Genomic DNA, 18,251 nt, shown 5'->3' on the forward strand with positions numbered 1-18,251 from the left:
TTAATATCCCTCAGGAATGCCGAGATATTCTTGCTCAATCTCGAGCAGTTTCAACGAATAAAACTTACACAGCAAAATGGAAGAGATTTTGTCGGTGGTGTTCCACTCAAGCCCTGCACCATTTTCACTCTTCTCCAGAGCAAATTCTTCCTTACCTATTTCACTTAGCCAAGGCAGGACTCTCCCATGCATCGGTCAAAGTACATCTTGCGGCTATCTCAAGATATCGCAGGACACCAAATCGTCCATCTCTTTGGTCTCAGAGGGTGATGAAGGAATTTTTGAAAGGACTCTTTAGAGTGTTTCCTCCACTTAAGCATCCGTCAATCCCATTGCAGCTCAACACGATCCTGATGCAACTTATGAAGCCCCTGTTCGAACCAGTTCCCAAAGCGTATTTACAGTTCATTTCTTGGAAGGTGGCTTTGCTACTCGCCCTCACTTCAGCCAGGCGGGTCAGTGAGATCCAGGCTTTCTCGATCGCAGAACCGTTTCTTCAATTCAAATAAGATAGTCATTCTCAGAACAAATCCTAAGTTAATTCCCAAAGTCCCCTCGGCTTTTCACCTCAATGAACCTATTGTGTTGCCTACATATTTTAAAAACCCATCTTCTGCAGGGGAAAAATCTCTGCATACTCTGGACATCAAAAGATGCCTCAAATTCTATATTAACAAAACTAAATCTTTCCGAAAGACAAACCAATTGTTTTTGGCCTTTGCTGGCCCCAGAAAAGGCTTGGCTCTGTCAAGGTCTAGTATTTCTAGATGGATAACCTCTGCCATTTTGTTATGCCATAAAAAAAGCCGGAAAGCCTCTACGATCCAGAGTTCGTGCTCATTCAACGCGGAACATGGCAACTTCAATGGCATTCTTCGCGGGAGTATCGCTCCCGGACACCCGCAGAGCGGCAACATGGACAAATGCGCACATGTTTACCAGGCATTACTGTCTGGACACAGCGTGGAAAGCGGATTCAGCGGTGGGACAAGCAGTTCTACGGCACCTGTTTCGCTAAGGTATTTCTCAGGGTATATTTAACATGCTATGTTATTTCTTGTTAATTTTTCCTCTTATGTGTTCCATTGGATGGTCTTACTATGCATAGTTGTTATTTTCAGGTATCATGTTTCCAATGTGATATACACTGAGACATACAAACGTTTTCTTTCTTATAAGCCATTATGGTATTCTGGTAATAAGGAGCAGAGCCCTAAGAAAAAAGGGTTCTATCCTGGATACAAGCATGTGAATCTATGAAAGATTCAATACTGGAGAAAAAAACTAGTTACTTAACTGTACACTATGGTTCTCCAGTATTGATACCTTTCATAGATTCACATGCGGCCCGCCTGCCTCCCCGTTTTCTCAGGTAGACCACTTTTATCTCTAGATACATCCTTGACTCGCACTTGGGGCTGGAAATCTGAGGTCTGGTGGCTCTGCTAGAGAGTGTGACCTCAGGGCTGATAGCTGATTGGCTGTCATTTGGACCATATAATAATGATGATAGGCTGCCAAACTCTATACTTCCCTATGGTTTTCTATGCAGTTTTTCTTTTACTGCTATTGTTATTCATTTACCGTGAGACTCCCACCATGACGACGGGGAAGATACAAGCATGTGAATTTATGAAAGATATCAATACTGGAGAACCATAGTGTACAGGTAAGTAACTAGTTTTTTATTTTTGCAGCCAGTGGTAGGGCGGGGCTGCCCAGAGCAGGGGGAGGAGTGGTTTGCACTCCTTAAGTTTGCATGACTGTTTGGCTGGCCCTCTTGGGCTGGTCTGTCATGCACACTTTGCATGTTCCTCACCAGGCTGCATTCCACAGCCTGGTGAGGAACATGCACAGGCTTCCTGTCCCCGGTGCTCAGACCAATAACAACGCTGCATTGCAGCGTTGTGTTTGGCACAGGGAAGCCTGTGTGCCCACGTGCTTCCTGCTGCCAGCCAGGACTGGAGACAAGTAGAGGACAGAGGAGAGGCGGTGGATGGCCGTTTTTTTTTTTTTTCAAACTCCTGCTATCTCTCCGTCCCGTAGCAGCCATTACTGGATAGCACTGATACATGAACTGGGCACATGGGTCTATTCCCTTTACTTCCTTATACACAAAATGGAGGGGGCTCTGCGACCCATTATAGACCTCAGATCTCTAAACAGGTACATTCTTTCAGAAAAGTGTCATATGCTCACTCTTCCAGATGTCATGCCACTTCTACAACAGGGAGACTTTATGGCTGCATTGGATTTAAAAGATGCAAACTTTCACATTCCAATTCACCTAGCATATAGGCAATACCTCTGGTTTGCTTTCAATAAACAACACTTTCAGTTCAAAGTGCTTCTGTTCGGGATCTCCACAGCCCCTAGGTTGTTTACCAAATGCTTAGCAGTAGTAGCAGCCCACTTATGAAGGCAAAACATACGCATTTTCCGTTATTGGGACAACTGGCTTATCAAAAGCAAAACATACCGCAAATATTTGCAACAAACAACCATAATCATACTTCACCAATTAGGTTTTACAGTCAATAGAGTAAAATCACACCTGCAACCTCTTCAAATAGTCTTACTTGAGAGCCATCCTAAATTGTCACAAGGGGGTAGCTTACCCAAATGCAGCACGGCTAAAGACTTCAAAACACTTGTTTCACAATTTCAGCCTCACAAGCAAATAACAGTAAGAATTGTTATGCACCTCCTAGGAACCATGGCATCATTTATAGTCATAGTACCTTATGCCAGACTCAATATGTGCCGTTACAACAATGCTTGGTACAGCAGTGGTCTTAAGCGGAGGGTCAGTTAGAGGATCTAGTGTTGATCAACCATCAAGCTTGCCACTCTCTGCAATGGTGGAACTCCAAAAATCAACTATAGGGACGGCCTTTCATAGACTCGATTCCGCAAACGACCATAACAGACAGTAACTGGATGGGGAGTGCACTCACAGGAGTTAACTGTACATGGGCAATGGACACACATTCAGTCTCTTCTACATATCAGTCACTTAGAGCTGCTAGCTGTTTATCTAGTGATGAAAGCATTCCTTCCTTACCTTATCAGCAAAACAGTCCTAATCAAAACAGATAACGTTACTACCCTGTATTCTCTACAAAAACGGGAAGGGACCAGATCTCCACAGCTGTCTCTTCTTGCATAAAGAATCTGGAAGAATGCTCTCCAACACAACATTCAGTTGTTAGCAGAGTACATACCATGAGTGAACAACAACTTGGCAGATCTCCTCAGCAGGACGTGCCAACAAGTCCATGAGTGGGAACTCAATATACAAGTGCTATACCCATTCTTCCAGCAGTGGGGGCAACTGGGCATAGACCTAATTGCACCACACAGAATGCAAAATGCCTAAACGTCGCCTCCAGTTTCCAACACCCAAGGGCAATGCACTATAGATCAATTGGTCAGGTATATTTGCTTACGCTTTTCCACCTCTCCCTGCTTCTGTTTGTAATAAGCAAACTGCGGCAGACATCCGACACTCATCCTAGTTCCTCCCACATGGGCCAGTCAACCATGGTTTAGAACACTATTAGAACTATCAGTAGTCTCGCATCAAGTACAACCCAACAGGCAGGACCTTCTCCCGCAAAACCAAGGAGCAGTAAGTCACCCAAACCCCAGATCTTTCTATCTTCCAATCTGGTTCATGAGGTCCTAGACTTTGAAAGGATATTTATAATGCGCAACTAAGCCCAAAGGCATCAAGGCGCCTAACAGCAATGTAAATCAGAAACAGACCAGGAGCCGAGCCTACGGGTAGGCCTTGGCAAAAAGCCACGTCTTTAATGTCTTCCTAAACATAGGGACAGTATATTGAGTTTTAATTTCAATAGGACAGGTATTCCACATTTTAGGTGCCAAGGAGTAAAAGGCCCCCCCCCCTTTCATTTGACTCTACAGAAACGGGGACCTGACAGCAGATGCTTTTCCCGGGAGCGAAGATTTCTGCTCGGGACATAAGGTGACGATAAATCCTTAACCCCCTCAGCCCCCAGACCAGATAGAGCTCCGTAAGTCATGAACAGAATCTTAAAGGCAATCCTATCTTGTATAGGAAGCCAATGCAGACTCTTCCTGGCAGCGGTGGCCGAGGAGAACCTGGGATCATCCAGCGCAAATTTAGCTGCCGCATTCTGGGCTGTTTGCAGACGTGACATAAGGCCCTTATTTACTCCTGCATAGAGAGCGTTGCAGTAGTCAAGCCGAGAGGCGACCAATGCAACAACAATCTGTTTTCGAGCATGTGGAGACAGATAGTGTCTGATCTTTCTGAGGACTCTGATAATACCCCAACAGGTTGCAACGGTCTTATTAACCTGCTGAGACATAGAGAGAGAAGGATCAATCAGAACTCCTAAGTTGCGGGCCAAGTCCGAGGGGGCAGGACAAACTCCCAAAGAAGGAGGCCACCACTCAGAGGACCAGATGTCCCTATCTCCCCCAAAGATCAGAACCTCGTTTTTTTTCTCCATTCAGCTTTAAGGAATTGAAAATCATCCAATGTGAGACTGCCTCCATGCAGTTCCGAAAGTTGAGAGCGGAGGAACTGCCGGACCGGGAGAGGGACACCATAATCTGGGTGTCATCAGCATATGACACCACCTCCATCCCAAAAGATCTTATTAACTTGGCAAGTGGGGCCACGTAGATGTTAAAGAGGGTCGGAATTAAGGCCGACCCCTGGGGGACCCCACATTTAACAGGAAGGGATGGAGAAAGGTATTCACCCAGTTTGACCCTCTGTTCCCTCTGGTCAAGAAAAGAAGCCAGAAGGCTCAATGCCCCACCCTCCACCCCTATCTCCCTAAGGCGAGAAATTAGAACCAAGGGAGATAAGGTGTCAAAAGCGGCCGTCAAGTCCAGCAAAACCAGAAGGGCAGAATGGCCCTGATCTACCTCCCTGCGGATGTTATCAAGCCCTACCGTAAGGTCCGATTCCGTGCTATGTTGTCTCCGAAAGCCATGCTGAGAGTGATCAAGACAGCCCGAGATGTCCAGAAATGCCCTCAGATGCTCATTCAGATGGATTTCGAGCATCTTTGCAGGCGCAGAAAGCAATGAGATCGGACGGAAGTTTTTAAGGATTTCCGGGTCTAATGTAGGTTTCTTTAACAGGGGCTTAACAACCGCACTCTTCCACACAGAGGGAAAGATGCCCTCCTGTATTGCCCGGTTCATGATACTCGTGAGAGGAGGCAGGAGAGCTTCCCGACACTCCTTAAGAACTCTGAGGGGGCAGGGTTCCAAAGGAGACCCTGACCTGATCTTACTTAACAGTAGGTCTAGTTTTTGAAGGGAGAGCAGTGGAAAGTTGGGCAGATTCACCGAAGCGGCCACCATTTCCCCACCCACAGCAGATAAAACCGGGGGAAGGTGCGACAGCGCAGCCCGTTGCAACTCAAGGGCCGAATAAATATCGGCTATTTTTTAATGGAAAAAACAAGAAATCTTGTCACAAAGACCCTGAGAGCTGGGAATCGGGTCGGGCACTTGCAGGGAACACAGAGAATCTGCGATCTTAAGAGTTCTCTAGGGGAGGTGAGAGCGGTGGTCAGCTTGGAGAAGTACTCCTGTTTTTCTCTAATAACCTCCAATTTATATCCCTTAAGGAGAAGTTTGTCTTTCCCTCTCCACATTATCCCAGCTCGCCCTCCATAGCCTTTCCTGCTACCTTGCCTTAGAGCTCTCAGCGACTCCGAGAACCATGGGGCCGAGGGTCTCTTCCTGGCCGAATAACGAAAAGAAACAGGAGCCAGCACATCAACCGCCGAGGAAATGGAAACCGTCCATTCAAGTGCAGCTGTGCTGACATCCTTTGCTGTCCCGGTAACTGCATTGGAAATTAAGGGAGCCAAGGTGTCATTGGAGATACTCCCATAATTGCGCCTAGGTTCTCTCTTACTAGGACCACTCAGCTTAGAATATGCGGGAGAGGCCAAAAGCTGCAATGGGACCGCTAAATGATCCGACCAGACCAACGGAACTGGTACATCTGTCGTCAGCCTTGAGTCATTCGAGAACACTCCATTCAGGATATGACCTGCCATGTGTGTGGCACAGGTAACCAGTTGCTGGAAGCCACAAGCAGCCAGTGGCTCTAAAAGGGAAAGAGTCTCTCCAGAGTCTAAATTTTCCAGATGGAAATTGAAATCTCCCAAAACGGTAAGTTTGGCACAGCCAAAGTAGGGCTCAAGGAGATTAAACAGAGAATGGCTAAACTCCCCTCTAGGTCCTGGGGGTTTATAAATCAGTATGCCAGCAAAAGGGGCAGCCGACGGAGAAGTTATTAAAGTGTACGGCCTGCAGAGTGTCTGAGGGAGCGGATATGACAGAGATACGACACGAGTGGGAAGTCTTATAGGGGATCCCCAGACTGGATATCCTAATTTACCGCAAGAATGTATGAATATTCTAAAAGAAGCAAGAAGGCCCACAACACGTGCCTGCTATGCTGCAAATTAGAAATACTTTGTTCACTATTGCCACTAAAAGGATATTAACTCATTAAATGCATTAGCTCAAAACATTCTTTGCTACCTTCTTTACTTACAAACTGTAGGGTTAGCTTTCACTTTTATAAAAATATATAACCTACAGCATTAGCTCTTCTCTTCAAAATAGAGAACCCATTTCTGTATTCAGAGTCCCTGTAATCAAAGCCTTCCTTCAAGACCTCAAGAGAGTTATTCCACGAGAGCTCCACCCACACCAGCGTGTAATCTTAATATTGTGGTTAATGGATTCACCATTTGAACCTCTGTGCACATGCCCTTTACAATTTCTATCTTGGAAACTTGCATTTCTTATTGCAATCATTTCACTCAGATGGGTTGGTGAGATTCAATCATTAACTTTAGGAGAACCATTCTTCCAACTACACAAAGACAAAGTAATAGTACAAACTAATCCTACATTTCTACCAAAAGTAGTCTCACAGTTCCACATGAATCAATCCATTGAGATGCCTGTGTTCTTTCCTCAACCAGACTCCGTGGCGTAAAGAGCATAACACACATTAGATGTTAAAAGGGCACTAATGTACTACATTGATAGAACAGTCATTTAGCAAAACTCAACCGCTATCTTTAGCATTCTCCAAACCACATAACGATAAAGCAATTTCCAAATCGGGTGTCTCACGTTGGATGATAAAAACGCATCCAAACGTGTTATTCTAAAGCCAAGCGACCCCCCCCCCCCCCCTTACCTGTTCAGCCAAAAACTCACTCTACACGTAAAAAAGGAGCTTCTGTGGCATTTCTGGGGAATATACCAATAACTGACATATGCAAAGCAGCTACATGGACTTCCCCGCACCAATTAACAAAACATTATTACTGTCTAGATGTAATGCCACAACAGCAATCCAATCCCTGTCACCTATGTTGAATGCATTTCCACACATCCTACATTACATTATTTTTGCATGGTCCTTACCATAGGATACATCATCCTTACACTCCCTCCTCACACGCGTAGTGGAAAACAAGGATTCGAGGACCATGCACATTGCAAGTAAGAGGAGGGCGGAGTCACTACAACTTGTGACTAGAAAGACTTCTTTGACGAAAGACAACTTGCACACTTCTGAGCCCGACATAGATGGTGGACTTATGCTATGCATGTAAATCTACAGCACTACATGCCACAAACAGGTGCTTACTGGGTAAGCAACATTCACCATATATATATTCTTTTTTCTCTGTTGAAGTTCTTGTGCTCTAATGAAGGGTGAATTTCCTTGTCCTGCTGTAACACATGCTGTTTTTGCTCCAGATGCGGGTGCCCTTGCAGGATGGCCGCAGAAGCAAATCAATAGAAGAGAGAGAAGAGGAGTATCAGCGAGTCAGGGAGCGAATATTTGCACGAGAAGTAAGTAAACAGCCAAAACCATTGTGCAGCGACTTAATTGTGGTAACTGGCTTTTCACCTCTGACTTCACACTGGGAGCAGCACGCTCCCCAGGCATTATCACACATAAAAGCTTCCTTTACTGGTATGCCATTAGACTGAAAGCTGCCATAACCACAGTGATGTCAAATCAAGAGCTAACCCGATGGTAGTGACCTAAAACAATGAAAAATACACTACATTGAAACTGGATGGTTTTATATACTCAGCTGACCTGTTTAGTCTGTGGATACTTAGTGTACCAGATGCTCCTTTATTGTATGCATTTTCTTGGGGCTGTAGTAACCGTTACAATACCAGTTTGTTTTCAGTGATACTGTGGTGGCGATAAGGCAACAAATAAAATTGGGAAAGGCAATTAAGGGTACTTAACAGACTCTGGAAGAGACTGAGATTTTGAAGTGTATAAATACTATTGTATTCAGTTCAGTTAATTAAACTTTATTCGATTTTATGGTAAAATCATAAGTGTACAGCACATACAATAACAGCAGACCTAAAAGTAGCCTGCTCCCTACATAGTAGCAACAATACATAGTAAGGCCTCCAATAAAGTACATCAAATATAAATTGATCTAAACAGTTTAAAAAACAGTTAAAATAAATAGAGCTAGAAGGACCCATATTATCCCACAGTAACTAAATCCCTGCATTGCAGACTTATTGGATAGTCGAAAGGACACCAGAAAGAAAACAAGAAACAAAGAAATATACTTTTAGCGATGCTTGCAGCTGTAAATAAGGATATGCCAGCATGATTTGTGGATCGGTCCAAGCTGCACACAAACTCAACAAATGGATCTAGCAGATGTTGCAGGCCCCTTGCCTTACGGACAATTAAAACTGTATCGTCGGCGTATAATAAAACTGGTATGGCTCTTTCCCCTGCTTTAGGGATGGCTGCTTCAACTTCAGTTAAGACCCTCTCTATGTGATTAATATACATAATAAATAAGAGGGGCAAGAATACAGCCCTGACGAGCACCTTTATTTAACTTAAAGTGCTTAGTACATTCCCCATCTTGGCCAAATCTAACCACCCCTGTGAGATCTATGTAAATCTCTCATGAAATTGAGTGGGGTCCACCCCCAGAGACCCCAACTCAGCCCACAGCCTGTCTCTATTGACACAGTCAAATGCTGATCCGAGATCCATGAATACTAGATGGACTGAGCCCCCCCCCCCCCCCCCCCTTAGGCCTGGTGAACTTAACAGATTTCGATTTTGTTGTACTGTGCCACGCCCTGATCTAAAACCATATTGCAAGTCAGAGAAGTTCCCTTTCTCATTGGCCCAGTTGGAGAGCCTATCCAATATAACGTTCTCTATTACCTTCAGCTCAATATCGATTAACAAAATTAGTCTATAACATGCACGGTCCTGCCTGTCCCCTTATTAGATCTCGCCTACGCAGCCCGCAACTGCTGCTTTGGAGTGACCTCTTGAAATCGCTCCTGGCTTTTGTGGAAACTCGTGCATGTTCTGCACTGTTTCTAATGGGCCCTCGTGCATGTGCGTTGTTGAGCGAGCAGTGGCACCATCTGTTAGCAATTATCACGCCTGCTGCTGCTCGCTCCCACAAGGTAAACGCTGTACATGGGGGGGGGGGGAATGCAGCTTCGAATCCACATTTAGAGTCTGCATTCCCCTTGATGACGGCAAGAAGGGGCAGCGCATCCCTCCCCCTGCCCCCGAGCCTCAGTAGCCCCCACCCTTCTGCTCAGACGGGCTCCTTATTCGTCTCCAGAACACAAAAGAGGGCGGGTCTCGGAGGTGGAATCACCTGGGCCCACCTCGACGCTGTTCTCATGCCTTGAGGGCGAGGCAGAGGGGGGGTACGGAGGGCTGCACCTCAACTTGAATATCCATTCTTTCTTTGGTTCTGGGCACAGCGCCATCGGCAGAGAGATTGACATTCTTGGCGCTCCGCCACTAACGGGGGCAAGGGGGGGTGAGCATAGTGCAAGAGCCCAGACACTGCTGGAGACTAGGCCTAAGCTGATGACTGGGCAGAGTAAATACCGAGCCAGAGAATTCATAATATAAAGACAGTTACCGGCCCCATCAGGAATTTACATCTCTGTGGAGTTGGTACGTTGCACCTGGGTATTTCAGCTCCTGAAAGCAACTACAATGCCCAGGTGAAACTAGAGGGGGAAATATCTCTACAGTAGGGAGATTAACACACTGAAGTACTTTAGAACAAGAGTTACCCTAGAACCAGTGCCATGGAATGAACCCGGGATCTGTGTGCAGAACATACCAAAGGGCATGTAGAGAATGCAGGTAACTACATCCAGCAGATGGGGATAAAATGAGGGCAAGTTACGGGTCGGAATTAGCGTTGGTGGAGCCTAGTATGATAATCTTTGTTGCCCCTCACCCCCTCCTGCCCCTGTGACATCCTTCTTCATGCCTTCCCTCTCTACCACCCTCCAATGGTAACCCCTCATGTCTCCCTTGACCCTCTCTCACATTTATTCAATTTCTTTTATAGTGCTCCTCATACCAATGTAGGGTGTTGGAGCGCTTTACATCTCACACACACACACACACACACACACACACACACACACACACACACAGACAATGAATGTGAAAATCAATGTGTAGAAAATGTTTCATAAGTTGATGAGGGCCACAAGCCTTGGGAGTCACATTTCACCCATACTGGTAGCATAGCCAATAGATGTCGCCTTTGGGACCTTATAAGTATTTAGTTATGTAGCATAATATCCTTGCTGCAACAACATCAACTGTTGCATGTCTAAACACTTATATGGTCCCAAAGGCGAGACCTATTGGCTATGCCAATGCTTGTTTAAAATCCGGATTATAACAGAAAGCTTCCAGGCCACTGGGTGCGGACCTCGAATGGACGTCTTTATGTGTAGTGTTGAAACAGGGGCCCATAGAGCCACCAACTATTTCAGCAAGTCACCCGGCACACCATTAGCGCCAGGGGCCTTGCCTTGAGTGAGCGCCAGTATGGATCTGACCACTGAAGAGTAAGTGCATCAGGAGTGGGGTTTGGGGCAGATGCTAAAGCGTCACACTCCTAAAGAGATGAAGTGATTTATCCAAGCGTGTGCCGGTGCTGAAACTGCCTGGTCTGAGAGCTGAGGTCCCTTAAGGAAGAGATGGTTTATGTTCCCCCTAAGCTTAGTGCTATCCTTAGAGGCACGAGCCTCTACTAGGTGTGACCATAGCTCCTCCTTAAAATGCAGTTTCTTAGTTGTAACTGCTGATTAATAGACTGATCTGCACCTTTTGATTTCATTCCTGTCTCTAGGGGCACATTTAAGAGAGGACAACAGCCCTCTCTTTGCCCTTGTACAATTTTTATCGAACAACCTACAGGGTTTAGGTGGACCAACGGGTCCTGGACTAGTGAGGGCCTGCTTGACTTACTCACAAATAACGTTATAAGTGCTTAGTATATCCAATTCTGGGGCTGTGTCAAGACAAAGCATAATGTCTCCCCATTTTATGCTATGCCCTTTATTCTTGGTATTGACTAAAAAACGGTACAGAGCACTTAAACCCCCAGGCTGTTTCCCCCCACATAAAAGAAGCAACCAGGGGATTGTGATCACTATGGAAATTTCATCTAGGGGCAATATCTGTCAGAAAGCCCCCTAGATACAAACATATAATCAATAAAGGATCTAGCTCCCTGACCCTTAAAGGTAGGTACGCCATCCGGCTGCCACAGTATTTGCAAGGAGAGTAAGGTACATAAATAAAAAAATTGCAAACAGGTAATTTAGGGTAGTCCCTTGGAGATAGTGTTTAACATGCACCTGGTCAACTAGGAGCCCCTCAGAATCCCAGAATCTTAAGGATCATATAAAAAACAATCCACACATGGGTGTAAATTAAAATCTTTAGCTAAAATCAACTCAATGTTTTTAATGGAGGAAGAGCAGAGAAAAGCATCAAGAAACCTCCCAACCTCCACTAGATCGTCTGCGTTCTTATTGCCATGCAGGGGGTTATATATATTGATAAGTAGAATTTTTTGCGAGTTGTCAACTATTGATAGAACCGCCCAAAAATGTGGTGAGTCAGTTGGGATTGTTTTAACATTGCAAACTAGGCCCCCCTCTGGCTAGACCACTTTGGAGAATTGAATGCCCTTGATACGAAAGGACACTAAGCCTTCCATGAAGAATTCTCCTTTTGAGTCCCATGTCTCGGAACCCTCTGCTTTACCCTGAATGTCTGCAATATTCCAACTCAAAATTCTTAGGTGATTGGTGGGCCCATCGGAGTTCGCACAAAGCAAGGTAGTATCAGTCTTGGTCTGAACCAGTCAGTCCAACTCATTAATTCCCGATAGTGCCTCAAATTGATTTTGCAATGAAATAGGAGCACTTGTGAACCAAGCCGGGCGAGTATTCTGTATTTTTGCCCCCTCCCTGGAAAATACTGTCCCTCTTTGGTCCACTCCCTCTCTCAAAATGGGCTTATAAAAAACTCATAGGGAAGAGCCAAGATTGATCCCAATGGAAAAAGAAGGGATGCAAATTTGCTCAGGATAAAATCTGGTCTCCATGGGTTTGCAAAGTTAATCACTAGGCAGCTTTGGGGCTGTTCCCGATCCACCCGGTTTGCCTAATCTAACGATTTCCTCAAATAACCACTGGGATTGGGAAGTAGAACATTTCCCAGCTAACCAGTGTACCACCTTATTTTTAGGTCTCGCCTACGCAGAGCTCATGCACTGCATAGTAGGAGACCTCTTAAAATCGAATCTCTTTTTCGCCCAAAAACGTGCACGTTTTGCATTGCTTTCAATGGCAACGCATGCACGTTTGGCGATTCCCTTGCGGGAGCGAGCTTTGGCAACATCTGTTTGTAATTAAGTTCAAACAGATGGTGCCCCTGCTTTCGCCCGCAAGGGAAAGGCTGTGTGTGCTCTCGGCCGCACTCCCCCCACCCCTCCCACTTGTTTACCGAGCCTCACAGGCATGCTGGGGCCATATGTTCTTTTGCGGTGCTTGTGTTTCAGCGCTTGTTTAATTCTGGAATTTTATTTTAGTGACAATGCAGGACTGGGTACTTGGATATTGAGTAGTTATGCTATTCACCGGCTGCCTGCCTCCTTTAAAAAGTTGTGTTTTCATAAACAGGCTCCAACTTTTTGTTTTGCTACACTTTCGTTTCCTGTGCTTACTGTGTCTGCTCACCTTCAAACTTCACTCTTTCGGCCTACTGAGGTGTTCGGCTGTTCTCCTCGGGGGCAATTGGATTGAAAGCGATCAATATTTACTCAGTCTGAAAGGGCTGTTGAAAAGGCAGCTAGCAACAAACTGCTCGTCAGCGAATCCCCCGTCTAATCTCTGGTTCATGCAGAGTTCACGCTAAGTGACGCTGGTGAACCTCGCGCCCAGTCCCGGGCTGAGAGCTGCCGTCCCAGGGCCGAGGCGCGCGCGTTTCTCACACTCTGCAGCATGCCTCTGTAAACACGCGGCCCGGGGATTTATGCAACAAGGGAAAATATGTGCTCACTGTACTTTCTGTTGTGGGACCTCTCCTCTGCCTTTCACTTTTAGAGGAATTCACAAATCGATGTTTTTTCGTTTTAATAATAGTGCGCCCTTTGCTGTTGATGAAAATAAATTTGGGGTGGCACTATAGAAGCAGAAGGTAACTGACTTTGATAAAAGATTTACAACTTTCCTGTTCGGGTGATCTGTCTGTCTGCTTTTGCACTATGCAAGTTGTTCTCTAGTAGCGCCAAGAAGCCTCAAATGGTGGTAAAGAGCTCTACAACACTCGCTAACACGATCATTAATTAACAAGGTGCTGGAAGTCTGCTTTGGCTGCAAATAGTACGTGTAATTCAAGGTTTGCCTCAGGTTTTTTTTTTTTGCTGCACACTTATATAGTGTGAACTCGACCCGAAGGTAACTGTTCCATGCACTGTCTTCATTCACTCACGATTTCTACATAATGGAAAGATAAGAGGCGGGGGTGCCTTGTGCGTGTTGAGCACTTCGACTAGATCTCACCAGAGCAACCCTCTGTATAAAGCAGAGCTGAATTTGTCTAGCGCTTAGAGGCTTCGCGCTGACCCGCTCGTACGTCTGGTATGCTTTGTGGTTCTAGGTCTGTCTGTCCTGGCACTCCTTGTAACCACGTGATCAGGTTTCCCCGTGTACATATATGTGTGTGTGGAAAAAAACTCATTTTGAGACCAACTTGCCCCCGACCAGCTAAAAGAGAGCGATAACTCAGTGGGTTAATGTGCTGCCACATTAAACCGTATGGCCATGGAATTAATTGGTTCATAAACCGCTAGTGTGCTGGCCGACTCAAGGCGCTTTCGGCAGACGAGGGGGCAGTCATAGGTTGTGAAAAAGGCACGTCTCAGGCACTCTTTGCTGTTGGAAATGAGAGGATGGCATAACGGTCAGAGCTGGTACTTTGGACCTGGGGAACGAGGTTCCAGTCTCTGCGTCGGCTCAACATCCTGTGATCCTGGGCAGATGACTTACTTGCCCCATTCCTGTATATATGTGACTTTGTGTAATGTAACTGGTGCTCATGTAAAGTGCTGCAATACCTTCGGGTCGAGTTTGCGCTACATGAAAAATGCAACAATAAACTCTAGTCGAAACTAAACTGGCTAAATACTTATAAGGTCCCAAAGGCGAGACCTATTGGCTATGCCAATGCTTGTTTACTTGGTCATATGCCTCGGTTTCAGCCTTTTTTAGTGGGGGTACATTCACTAGAACTAAAACTCAAGGTGTACATGTTGGTGGGAGTTGCAAGTTTGCTTCATTAAACGCAGGGGATTCAGACGTTCTACCTTCAACCACATCAGGGTGGTGAATAATACCCCGTACCAGATGGACACCGTGTTCCCTAGAAGGTTGGATTTCCCTTTCTACCCCCGGAGCGTGTGAAGAAAGCAAAGCCAGCTGACCAGCCACACGATGATCATTAGTCCCAGCAATAGAATTGGCAGGACTCCACCCTGAGCCCCTATTCCTGAGCGGAGTTGGCCAAATGATTGGGGAAAACCCGGGTACACTAGTAGGTACAATGAGAACCAAGGCGGGGGGTTGGCAATGGCTGACCATTGGGTATGGTGTGCATAAGCCCAACCTCTTTACTAAGGCAGTCTACCGGTCACCCCCCCCCCCACCCCCTTTCAAGAATGTGCAGAGTTGCGAGCACTGGTTGTCCATCTGGGCATTGGCGGAAGAAGTGTTGCCTGGGCCACGGCTACAGGGATTAGAGGGGGTTGTCCAGCAGATATGGGTTGTGTCTGGATCTGCGTAGAATTAGCATCTAACCCTTAAGTGGAAGTAGGGGAGACCGAGGGCTGTTGATTTAATGTTCGGCCCAATTGTACCTTCAGTGGAGATCTCTTCCGAGAGGACTTCTATTGTATCATCTTTCACATTAACAGTTTCAGCTTTCCTTTTCCCCACGATTCATGTGTTAACAACACGAGGAAGGAACACACCACTCAATATAAGGAATAATAAATAATCATAAGTCCCCTGGTTGATGGCATGGAATATGCCACTCCGGATTAGTGGAACTATGCACCGTGGACCAACAAAATCCTGGCAAGGAGGTAGAAGAACGTCAACCAAGGCAGCCCCCAACCAGCAGGGCACAGGCAACAAAAGGTCCGAACAGTAAAGATGACACATGGGTGCTTCATCACTCGGGCAACAAAGTCCAACAAACAAGGTCCACAGAGCAGTACGGTACCAACCGTAGCAGAGGCTATAACGTTGCCCACATACCTCCTTCCCCTGTTCTTTCTGACCCCGCCTCCACCTACACGCATGTACACCAAGATCGCACGAGCGGGAATGATGACGCTAGCAGGACTGTAGGATCACTCCTTCACTACTTTGGACCATTCAATTCAATTATTTGCCTGCTTGCTTGCCTGCCTGCTTTGGTTGCTTGTTATGACGGTGGAATGATGGAGTGACGGTGGAGAGATGCTGAGGCTTTGGTTATAGTCTGACTGCTCCAGTCTAAACTGAATTCCCCAATGACTCCCAGTTGCCGAAGCCAGTAACTACACAACAGGGCGTAGGGTTTTTATTTGAGCATACAAATGCCACTTTAGCCAGACTGGAAAAGATATCCAGTAAGGCAATAAGGAACTAAATATTAGTCAGGGCACTGTATGCCCTATTTGCCCCTCTGAGGCTGTATGACAAGTTTTAATAGGATCTCTAAATCTATAGAAATATAACCTCATTTGTTATTTTAAGTGAGTTATTGTTTAATTTGAGTGCCCAAATAGGTTTGCCTCCTTATAGTAACCAGCTACTTAGTTAATACTAATATAATATCAAAATAATACTAATGACAGCACCAGTGTGGTAGTATCTACTAAGTAAACTACCCAGCGTGATTGCATCATGACCATGGTGCATGTGGCTGTTTGATTCCTCTTAGGGCGATAGGTTAGGCATCTGATAGAGACTTCTAGTAGCAGATTCCTTACCTTAGAATATTTCCCAGGCATCAGACTGGATTCGGAAATTGTTCATGAGCAGTTCCCCTGCAGGCCGGTAGGTGGCGTCTTCACACCGTGTGGCTTTTTCAGAGCTGGAAGTGATGTGCGCGGTGCATACATAGGCGCCACCCCAGTGTGTTGACGTCAAATCTGTTCTTTCCGCACCAGTCAGCGCAGATCTGGAGAGAGCTACCTCCAGTTATTTTTTGACTGACCTTTGTTCTATTTGTTCTATTTTTGTTGAAGTTATTTTTTTTTAAACTTATCCCCTGTGATGGCAGTGATGACGGTGATGTCTACGAGGAAGGGTGGCTTAAAGCCCTCCGGTGCCTGTCACTGGCAAATGTCGGTGATGGAACGGAACCTTATCTGCTTCTGGTGTCTTAAGCACGACCACAATGCCAAGACCTGTGTCGATGGTCTGGCCATGCACCCCAAGGCCTTGAGGGAGAGATCCCTCAAGCGCCTTGCTGCTCGATTTGTGGTTCCACAGAGTGTCTCAATCCAGGTCAAGAAGAAGTTCCCAGAGCCATTGATATTCCTGGTAGACGTCCGACGATAGGAGGAAGCGTTGTCATTCAAGGCATAGCTCTGCGATTGGGCCTGGGCCGGCTCCGCGTCTCCCCGAGTTTCAAGGAGCCGGAGCAATCCCCGCCCGACTTTGCTAGTTCTATAAGGCCATGCACCTCGTATTTGGACGGCCCATTCTTGCGTGCTTCCCTTCAGGCCCCACGTGTTCGGGAGAGGACCCCACTGGTTCTCCATCGGCAGTTCCATCACTGGCTCCAGTCGGGCCCCTTGCATCCACGGATGGCTCTGGTCTGGCACTGGCTGTACCACCTCGACCTTCCCAAGCACCAATGCCAATGTCCTTGGCGCCATCTCCATCCTCATCTCTGACATGGAGCCGAAGGGGCATAGTATTGACGGAGGTTTCAGCTGGGAGTGACTACCTCAGAACAGCTTCTCCCATTTAATGAAGCCCTCGCGCACGTCCTGCTGGGGATTTGGTCCAAACCCTGCACAGGGGCTCCTGTGACCACCACCGCCTAATGGGATCCCACCTTCCTCATGCAACAGAATACACTGGAGAGCTTGATGGATTAAACCTCCACCTCCTGTGTAAATCCTGGATGTTCCCTACCACACCACCATATAGGGAATCCAAGAGGCTGGACACCTTAAGAAAAAAAATATTTTCTTCAATCAGCCTGGTTTTGCGGTCTGTGAACACTGCATGACTTTTGGGCTTTTACTCCCATGCTCAGTGGAATTCGGTTGCGCAGTTGCCGCCTATGGTCCTGCAGGAGGCCTGAGCCATACTCACACGCTATCTCCGATGGAGGGATTCTGTGAAGTTCAGGATTTGATGTGGGCTGGACAAGACCGACTTGCTGGGCATAGATTTTTATTTATCGGTTTCCTTTACGGTGGCACGCCTGACTGAGAACTACTGGCTTTTCCGGGGATGTCCAAATGTTGCTTATGGACATGCCCTTTTGATTACTCCTGTCTCTTTGGAAACAATGCAGACTCTGTTTTGGAGTATGTCAATCATAACAGAGCTACGGCCATGTCCTTGGACATTTCCATGGCCCCTTGCCAACCCCAGTCCACTTTTCACGGCCACATAAGCAGCTTCCAGCTGCCACGGCGCTCAAGTTTCCCAGCCTCTGTGGCCGAGGGTGCTGTACCCACAGACCATGTGTGCCGGGTAGCCAGAGGTCTGGCCAGTCCACCACTCCTCTGGCAACCACAGCCTCCAAACCTTGTTAGTTTGCCCTCTTACCATCATTGTTACCCAGT

General features: G+C 46.4%; 1 protein-coding gene across 4 annotated transcripts in view; it reads left to right on the forward strand.

The window, feature by feature from the left end:
* R3HDM2 (R3H domain containing 2) overlaps positions 1-18,251 on the forward strand; it is a 761,481-nt gene that overhangs the window by 433,613 nt on the left and 309,617 nt on the right. For all 4 annotated transcript variants that reach the window (XM_085654624.1, XM_085654627.1, XM_085654622.1 and 1 more), the window contains one exon: positions 7,807-7,902. In XM_085654624.1, coding sequence (XP_085510750.1) covers positions 7,807-7,902 — 96 coding nt within the window. The remainder of the gene's footprint in view (positions 1-7,806; positions 7,903-18,251) is intronic.

Source organism: Triturus cristatus, chromosome 4_1, assembly GCF_964204655.1.
Source record: "Triturus cristatus chromosome 4_1, aTriCri1.1, whole genome shotgun sequence".
Taxonomy (NCBI): Eukaryota; Metazoa; Chordata; class Amphibia; order Caudata; family Salamandridae; genus Triturus; species Triturus cristatus.